Genomic DNA, 9,959 nt, shown 5'->3' on the forward strand with positions numbered 1-9,959 from the left:
CACACGTAAAGTTTCCAACTTTACATGCATGCAAGGCAATATAGGCTCAACACAAGCTAGAAAGAAGATCCAAGACAAGAATGCTCTTATACATGCACAAAGGTTGATGCTTTATGCTTCCATGGACCAAAACCAGCCTAGATTAGAAGTTGCAACCTCAAATCTAGTCCCTACACCTGAAATGGATCCTAATCAAGCTAAAAATCCCCAAAACCTTAACCATGAATAGATCTAAAAGGGAAAAGCTCAAGGTATCATATTGTTACCTCAAAAACATGCCCAAAATGAAGTAGATTCCGGATCTACAAGGATTCTTTGATGCTAGCCTCTTGATCTACAAGCTTCCTTCTCTATATTCCTCCTCCAAAGCTCAAATCTCTTCAACAATGGAAGCTCACATGATTATAGGGTTTACTAACTCTCAAGGGTAACAAGGAGGCTGAGGGGAGGATATAAGGTCCTTTAAATAGGGTGCAAACCCTAAGATTAAGGGTTTTCTCTTCCCAGCACTGACTCGTCGAGTCCAGCCGTCGACTCGGTGAGTCAGGTCACGTATCACGTGCCCAACACATGCTCCGACTTGACGAGTTAAAGCTCCAACTCGCCGAGTCTACTTTTCCATTTACACTTCACACCCCTGAACTCTTGCTTCTGAACTTGGGATGTTACATTTATAGGGATTGAAGAGAAGTGAAGTTGCATTGCTTGGTATGAAGTTTATAGATCCAGAATCACCACTCATCTTGCAAGTCTTTGGAGGTATGAAGTTCATAACTTGGCTTTTGTATGCTTAGATCTCTTTATGTCTTGATTTTTATGCTTTTAGTCCCTTTTTGGGTTGATTGACGAGTTAAGACGTTAGAAGGGCTTATCCTTTTAGATTTGAGCATGTTATGAGGTTCTTAGGCATAAAAGTGAAAGCTTTATGGGGTTTATGGTTTCATACATGTATTAAGTCACCTATTAAGTCATTTTGAGCTTTAAGAGATTCATTTAGCCATGCATGAATGTAAAGTTAGCAACTTTATGTGGTTAACAAACCTTAAAGCGTGTATGCTTAGCGTACAACTGAGTACGCGGTACTCGGCAGGATTGGACTTCGGTTTTGGGCCAACTTTTAGGATTAGTTGTTTTGGGCCCTGTTGGGCCATCGGGTTTTGGGCTGATAATTATTTTGAGAGGGCCCACAATGGGATTTGGGCCCAATTTGGAAAATTAGACCATAAATTGGGCCTTGGGTGGCTAATTAGGATCTAGGCCTTTTGGATTGTGAGTTTGGGCCTTAGTCTTGGACCAACTATGTAAGGGGTAAAATAGTCTTTTTACCCTAGTTATGGTATGATAGTTATCGATTGGAATCCAAACTATTAATTGGATGTTATTTGGTATTGATGGCTTGGGGATTTATCAAACTAGCAGCCAAAGATCTTTTAGTGTGATTCAACAGTTCGAGGTGAGTTTCCTCACTGTGTTTTGCGGGTCAAAGGCACCAATGTCGGCCCATGATTATGTTATGTTAGTATACTAGTTGTCTGCGTGACTCTTGCATGTGTTATGTACTTGTATGCTTACCAGGCGGGGCCCAATGACCATCTTTTATGATATGTATCTTTGTGATTATTGCATGTGTATGTGTTTATTTGATATATGTTATATGTATGCTGGACGAATCTTGATCTGTATACCGAGCGGGGCTCGATGTCGGGCGGGCGGAGCCCATTATGTGTTTATTATGTATGGTATGTGGTGTTTTGGGGAACTCACTAAGCTTTGTGCTTATGCTTTTCAATTTATGTTTCAGATACTTCCAGTTCCAAAGGGAAGGGCTCGAGATAATTGCAGAGCACACACCACCTCGTTCCGCGTTTTGTGATTACTCTGATTTGATATGATGTTTGCTACACTTGTTTTACATAGATTGTGTTGATGATGTTTTTGGAATACTGTTTTTATTAAATTAAAAATAAATTTTTTGGGTATTATTTTTGGGATGTTACACATGCAACCTAATAAGGATCTAAGTCTTTCACATATTGTCAACATACTATGAACTATCATCCTATAAAACTTTTCCTATGAAAATTGAATTCAAATGAACAAGAAACTTACCTTGAAGATTGTTATTGCAAACAACCTTGAATCATTCTTCAAATCTTTTGGCAGCTAGTACCATAAGCGTTGTGCCTCTAATGACTCACACCCAAAACTAGCAACTAAGGATTATGGAGAGGGGAGGCAAATTCCGAAATTCTGTTAGGGTTCAAGTGGCTGAAATTTTCAATGCATATGATCCTTTATATAGTGCAAGCAGGAAACCTTAGATAAGCCCTAAACCAATAAAATACCATTATCTTATTTTGGTAACTATCCAGCTTCCTAATTATCCTCCAAGGAAATTCTTGAGCTCCAAGAAACCCCTAGAAACCGTCCAAGCTTATAAGGAGGTTCTAGAATGCCTCTTGCTCAACTACTTAATAATTGCACTTTAGTCCCTGCATTTTTAATTAATTCTATTAATCCTAAAATTAATTCCAATCAATTTCTAATTATTTATTAATTAAATATTACTATGTATAATTAATATATTATTCTCATAATATATTAACAAATTATTTATTATAATTTATTATTCAAATAATAAATTAACTTTCTCTCCAAAATCATCATGTCCAATTGTTTTGTTTGAGGACAATCCAACTACCATCAATTCAAGATTATACCATTTATAGTTATGGGTTTAGATACCTAACCCAACACCAAGTACCAAGGTCCTAGCACGAGACCACTAGGGCAAGGGCCCGAGTCAGACACTAGGTCGAGTAGCAACAATTAACTAGGTCGTCCTAAAAATAGTAGTTATGTTATCTTTAATGTATTCCTAGAGGGATACGTTAATAGCAACATTGATTATGCTATGCATAAGGTGGAATGAGAATAGAGTCTTGGGTTAACTTTGGTGAAGATAAATGAAAGAGTTAATGGGTGTGTAAATATGTCCAAAATACATATAAAAATGGCGTTGGATGTCTATAAAAACCGATGCTTATAAAAGTTAAATCATATAAATAATAATTAGACCTAGTGTTCCAATTTCAATTTTTTTTATGATAACACCAAATTGTACAAAAATTACTATATTTTGGATAACTATCACAAAAGTCACTAGATTTGGTATTTTTTTTTTTTTTTTTTTTTTTTTTAATTTCAACACCCATTGTCATCACCGTCAAAGAATGTCATGTCTTTTCAATTTCAAAACCCATTGTCAGTGTCATCAAAGACTGCCACGTTATCGTCACCCCATCATGTCACGTCAGTCGGCAACCGGATAAATGGTTAAACTTCAAAAAAAATTTAGAAAACATAATGTTCCATTTAAAAAATAAGGTCAAAATACTTTAAAGAGTTTGAATGTCCAGTATGTTGAAGTGGTTGAAACTTTGTAAGCCTAATAGACATTAGTTTAATGAAACAAAGAAAAACAGAAAGCTCAAAAGACATTAGTTTAATGAAAGCCCAATTTTCTTGTTTTGCAATAATTAGAAGAACAAAACTTGTTGTCACTGTTTATTCTTCCCAAGTCCCATCCCCTCTTGTTAACAACTTCACGCAAATGTCTATTGTTGTTGCTGAAGATATATTGCTACCGATGGTCTTTTTCCGGTGAACTCCCTCCTCTGTTTGTCTTGCACAATGAAACAAGTAAGTTAATAAAAAAACTTTATCCTATTATTTACTGTTAGGTTATTTTAAATTTTCATTTTGTCATTGTGTTGAAAAACTAGAAATTGACAATTACGTTTATTTAGTTAGGGAGTTATGATTAATAATTAGTGATTATTTGTTGTTAAAATTGCGGATTTTTTTTATTGTATATTACATGATTTTTTTTTGTGCTACCCTTTTACTTTGACACCGACTCCACTACTGTATTAACATATTATACATTTATATGAGCTACTAATAGAAATATTCACTGCTACAAATTTGTGTAATAGGCAATAAATTTTTTTGTCACTTATTGAAACATTTGATATTTTTGTCAAGGGAAAATGACTCTTGAGGGTAACTAACTGTTGCGTTTGTTCTCATTTGGTCCATTTTTTTGTACTCAATATTCCATCGAACTTGTTGTTTGTGTTTACCATAACCTTTTTGATAGGCTTTTGACATGTGATAGCCGGTCAAAGGGTTATGGTGAACACATACAACAAATTCGATGGTATAGTGAGTACAAATAAAAAGGAAAGGGACAAAATGAGAACAAATGCAACAGTTGGTTACCCTCCTGATTTATTTTCCCTTTACTCATTTACAACAAATCACACGTCTTCTACTGCTGATATTAATGACTTTATGAGATTCATTCTTGCTTGTCTTCAAAACATAACCGTGAAAGAACATTATTCATACATGTACAATTTTGTAATGCACTTAAATATTTATTAGGGGAATCTTAACTAAACAGATTCATTTCGTGACTATATTTACAATTCCAATCAAATGATTTATCGTATCATGGATTCTGGACAAGTCTACAAACGAGTGGAATCACAAGTGCTATGATTTTTTAGTTTACTTAGCTTTAAGATCGAATTCATGGGATAAGATACAACATCAATATGTACAATATCATGCAGCTTTTGCAGACACATCACCATAATTTACCTTGAGATAAACTTTTATGCTGATAAATATACCTCTCATACACATTCATATCCTTTTGGAGAGAGGTATTGATAGTTAACCACAATAAACATAACATAGACTATTTTTTAACGAAGTTACCCCTCCGAAACGCTCTTCATATACGTTATGGCCAAAGAAGGCTGCAGTCTTTGATAATTTTGCAACTTTAATTTTATTTAATTTTTCGGAGAAAATGACTCAGGATGGTAACCAACTATTGAGTTTTTTTCTCATTTGGTCCATTTCCTTTTTTTTTGTACTCAACATACCATTAAACTTGTTGTTTGTGTCATAACCCTTTGACCGGCTATCACAGGTCAAAAGTCGGTCAAAAGGGTTATGGTGAACACAAACAACAAGTTCGATGATATATTGAGTAAAAAAAGAAAATGGACCAAGTGAAAACAAACGCAACAATTAATTACTCTCAATAGTCATTTTCTCTTTTGTCAATTACTAAAGGTGTTATAAACGACAATTTACAATCGTGAAAAACTTATGTGTAGTCATACAAAATTTGCACTTATAATTATTGGGAAAAAATGTACTTATATTTGCGGAAAATATAAAGTGTTATCCACACATCGATATGTAGACATCATTTTGTTACAACTGATTTCTTGATTCACAAGGATCACAACGCAAGGATCACAACAGTATTTTTGATTTTTCAAACACATATTATCATGTACATCTAGATAACAGTTTTATTTAGTTAAAGAATATCTTAGATTTTAAATACCATGTAATTAGTTTTTCATGGAAACTGTGCATGACATAGGTTACACAATATTACAAAAAGAAAACAAATTAGTAGTATATGTTAACCTTCTCACGAAATTTAATGCTTAAGAATCATATCGTACTTAAAATAACATGTTATATAAAATAACTGAAATAATGTGTTTCCTATACAATGAGCAATAATAATAAGATGTACATATGTAACATGTTTACATTAGTAAATGCCCAAGATGCTAGACTTAAGTTAAAAAAAATAATAATAATAACAAGAATCCGATATGTACAACTAAAGTCCCTAAAGATTATATGTTTTTCTTTCGTAAACCTCTTAAAATGAATATTTTTTTTCTTCAGATTCGAGGCATATTGTTAAGATGCTTTGTTACATTGTACTCTTGAGCATCCATGTGCTCTTCTGAATATGTTCTTTGAAATGCTCGTTTTTTCTGTTGTGGTGTTGAACCCTTGGGATTACAATCGTTTCTCAATAGCATCACAACCTAAATTAAAACATAACAACTCCATCGTTTAACATGTAAATGTGTGTAAATGTCTAAAATGCCCAAAGAGGTACATGATTACAATAGTTTTAATTTTTATAAATAAATAAATTAAAAAGATTCAAAAAGACTTGCCTGACTCATTCTAGGGCGAAGAACGGGAGTTAATTCAATACACAACGAAGCTGCTATAATTGCACGCTCCAATTCTTGTGGGTTGTAATCATCACCAAGACACGGATCAACTAATTCTTTAATTGCATTATTTTCCATCAAAGGTTTTGCCTTCAAAAGAATTAATTTGTATCATAAATTAATAACTCAATTATACAAACATAATATATGAATCTAAATTTAAAAATATGTTTATGTATGTCTTACCCAAAGTACAAGACTTCTTTGTGAATCATCTAAAGCTTGTCGTCCCGTTATAATCTCCAAAACTAACACCCCAAAAGAAAACACGTCGATTTTTTCATCCACTATGCCATGCATGAAATACTCAGGTGCAAAATAACTTTGTACAAGAAAAAAAATGTTTAATTAATATAAAAGTTAAAACCTCCTCATTGTAATTTTCATAGATAGTAATACTAGAATTTTGATTTTACTTTTTACATACCCAAATGTTCCTTCAAACTTTGATACATTATGGTGACTCCATTCTTTTGGAAGCCATGTTGCAAGGCCAAAATCACATATCTGAAAATTCAAATTGAATTTTAGTTCACGAAACATGAATAACATCAACGAAACATAAATAATTTTTATTTTTTAAGTACTTGTGGCTCAAAATTTTCTGTAAGAAGAATGTTATCAGCCTTGATATCTCTATGAATGATTCGTCTTTGACAATCCTCATGAAGATACAATAAACCGTTTGCTGTTCCATGTATAATCTTATATCTTGCATTCCAATCTAGTTTCTCCTTTGGACCTAAAAGCAAAAAATAATCATTGGTTTATGTTAAGTGAGAAGAGAAAACAAAAAAAGAAAATTATGGGATGTTGAAAGTAGTTACCACTACGCAACAATGATCCTAAGCTTCCATGAGGAGATAACTCCATAACAAGATGTGTTCCACCTTCAACTCCATATCCAATCAATTTAGCAGTGTTTGGATGATCAACATGTGCTATGGTTCCAATTTCGGATAAAAATCCTATTATTTGCTCCTCCATTGTTCCTTTGTTGAGTCGTTTGATTGCCACTAGCTTCCCATCACATAAACAACCCTTATACACATCCGCGTAACCACCTTTTCCAATCACATTCTCTAAAATTTAAGAAAATATAATCTTTAAGTAAACAAACCAACTTTATGTGCACAAATGAAATCTATCATCGTGGGAGGGAGCAAAATGTAATTTACTCTAAGACTATGTTTGGCGCGCTACAACTATCTTATTTTTCGAGTTTTTTTTTTTTTTTAATTGTCATGTTTGGCGAACCAAAAAGTAGCTGATAAACCAGCTTTTAAAAAAAGCTACTTTGAGTAGCTTTTTGAAAATTTCCCAAATATACTCTTAATTATTAAAAAAAAACCGTATTCTTCTAAATGTCTTTTTATATCATTTTATATCTTTCTGCTTGTTTATCAGCTAGTTTTTACCAAAGGTCATTTTTTGTCGGCTAGCTTATAAGCTACCAGTTATCTTTTCAGCTATCGCCTAGCTTTTCAGTTACCAACTAGTTTTTTGAAGCAGTCTTCCAAACATAGCCTAAGGCTATGTTTGATTTTCTAGCTGAAAAGCTGGTCGTTAAATAAAAAACTAGCTGATAAAAAATAATGTTTGGTAAAAGTAACTGAAAAGCTACCTGAAAGATATAAAATTACATAAAAGGGGATATACAAGGATGTCTTTTATAATTAATTAAGGACTATATTTGGAAATTTTTGAAAAAACTCCTTAAAAGCTAGTCTAAGTGGCTTGTTAAAAAAGCTAGCTTATAAGCTACTTTTTGATTTGCCAAACATAACAACATAAAAAACCTCGAAAATAAGCTAGCTGTAATACGCCAAACATAGCCTAAATATCAAAATATGAAAGATTCAAAGAGAAGTAATTGCATACCTTCACTAAAATTGTTGGTTGCAGCATTAAGTTCTGCAATGGATAGAACTTTCCATGAGGATTTGAAATGGCATAAATTAACATCCGGATGACTCTCTCTAACACTCATGGATTTTCTTCTAGAAGTTTTTGGTGCAGTGGGGGGTAAAGCTGGAACTTTTTTAGAAAATCCTTTTTTCCACTTATTGAAGAATTTTAACCACCTTGAACGTGGAGGTGATACGCTTTCATTTATTTGGTTTTCTTCAGATGAATTTGAAGGGTCTTCAAAGCTTCTTACACATGCTTCCAAAACTCCTCTAGGAGAAGTTACATCTTCTTTCTCTTTTTCCATCTCAAAGAATCTCAAATCTGGCTAAAATCATTTACTTATAAATAAACACATTTAAACCAACAACACTAAATTGTATTTTTAGAAGTAATTGTAATTACTAATTAGTACCTTGTGCAGAAGCAGAAGACCAAAGTGTTTTATGTTCTGCGTGAGATTTACTTTCCAAGATTTTCTTTAGGACACGAGATAGGTGATGACCTTTTCTCCTGTAAAAAATAATTAATGAATACAAAGTATTTATACCTTATGAGAATATGAGAAGCCTAAATTGGCATTTGGAAAGAAACCACAAGTCAAACAAGTGATACAATTTCAAAGATAAAACAGTCAACACATAAGTCACTAAACAACATAATCTAGAATAATATTCTTAATTTGAAATACATCTTGAATTTGATAAATAATAATCATACAACCAAACAACGTAATGGTATATCTTGAAAACTAATATACTAACTTTTATATAGGGAATAAAAGGAGAAAGAATCAAACAAATAAAAAAGACCAAGATATATTCCAAAACATGGCCTACAATCAATCATCATCAAACTTGAAGTAAGAAATCCGGAATGAACAGTGGACATCAAAGATGCTAAATGCTAGAAATTGATTCTATAATAAACAAATCAATATAAGAATACCACATAAACTAAACTCCCTTTTAATAAAAAGTTTGCATCACACTTCGACTTTTTGGTCTACCTAAATTGGAGATGCAGAATCGAATGAATTCATGTATATTTCTAGGGCAGAAAACGTTGGTTCTAATGACAATAAAACTCCAAATTTCCTTGACAAAGTGATAATTACTTTAAGTATTAACCAAATTTCCTCAAATCACCGAATAAAATAACATGCGCCGCGTAATCATTAGGCCAAAATCTAGAGAAAGGCCACATAATTCACATAATGAAGTCGTTATAGATTGAAACAAACTCGTAGGAAGTCGAAATTTCCAAAAAAAAAAAAGAAAGAAAGAAAATATAAAGGTCGAAAAGAAGAACGTTACGGTTCTTGACTAGCCATGAAGAAGACGATGATGGAGCTCCGTCTATTATTCTAGAAAACAGCCCGATATCATATTGTAACTGATTCAAAACCTCCTTTAATCGATAATATGATCAGAAACCTAAAGGCGCACTAAAGATTGGGGAAATTTTCTGCTATCGATTTGAGAATTATTCATTGAATTCAAATTTCATTTGTTTTCGCTGCAAATTCTCTCAATTTTGGGAAAATTCTGCAACATTATTGAATCTCGTTTGAGAAAATTTTTGTAATTTTGAAATTCTTATGATTTTGTCCACGATGTCGAGCGGGAGCGCTTCGTTGCAAAAGCAAAATATGCTCAACTCCGACTTCTCCTCTCAGCCATAAACCTCCGTCGACTAGTTTCACATTATATTTTAGTCCTCTAGACTATTAGCCCATTGTCACTTTTACCCCCGTAACTAAACATTATATTCCATCTATGGTATATGTATGTAGATCTCGTCCAATATTTTAAAAACCGGTTTGAACCGGACGATCGAACCGGTTGGACCGGAAACCGGAGGAGGGAGCGGTTCAACTATCATCAATTTTATGTCAATTTTTAAACTAGATTGAACTGTCGA

At 33.1% G+C, this 9,959-nt stretch overlaps 1 protein-coding gene across 2 annotated transcripts; it reads right to left on the reverse strand.

Annotated features, from left to right (window-relative positions):
- Nucleotides 1-5,597: 5,597 nt before the first annotated feature.
- Nucleotides 5,598-9,696, reverse strand: LOC145050963 (receptor-like cytosolic serine/threonine-protein kinase RBK2). 2 transcript variants are annotated; one of them, XM_078999129.1, is made up of 9 exons: nt 9,353-9,696; nt 8,452-8,549; nt 8,010-8,360; nt 6,956-7,210; nt 6,716-6,870; nt 6,556-6,635; nt 6,315-6,450; nt 6,069-6,218; nt 5,598-5,933 (listed from the first exon to the last, which is right to left on the reverse strand). In XM_078999129.1, the coding sequence occupies exons 1-9, from the start codon at nt 9,367-9,369 to the stop codon at nt 5,784-5,786; spliced, it is 1,392 nt and encodes a 463-aa protein (XP_078855255.1). In that variant the 5' UTR covers nt 9,370-9,696; the 3' UTR covers nt 5,598-5,783. The 2 variants fall into 2 exon arrangements, with proteins under 2 accessions (XP_078855255.1, XP_078855254.1); XM_078999128.1 differs by lacking the exon at nt 5,598-5,933 and having other exon boundaries at nt 5,943-6,218; nt 8,010-8,364.
- Nucleotides 9,697-9,959: the final 263 nt, after the last annotated feature.

The sequence above is a fragment of the Lactuca serriola genome, chromosome 5 (assembly GCF_051521515.1).
Source record: "Lactuca serriola cultivar US96UC23 chromosome 5, Lser_US96UC23_V15, whole genome shotgun sequence".
NCBI lineage: Eukaryota > Viridiplantae > Streptophyta > Magnoliopsida > Asterales > Asteraceae > Lactuca > Lactuca serriola.

Bases quoted from the DNA above. Each gene is read 5' to 3' on its own strand.
- LOC145050963 (XM_078999129.1), bottom strand. The intron at 6,636-6,715 runs GTACTTAAAAAA...TTGAATTTTCAG, and splicing joins CAGAAAATTTTGAGCCACAA to ATATGTGATTTTGGCCTTGC. The intron at 6,451-6,555 runs GTATGTAAAAAG...TCTTGTACAAAG, and splicing joins AAGTTTGAAGGAACATTTGG to TTATTTTGCACCTGAGTATT.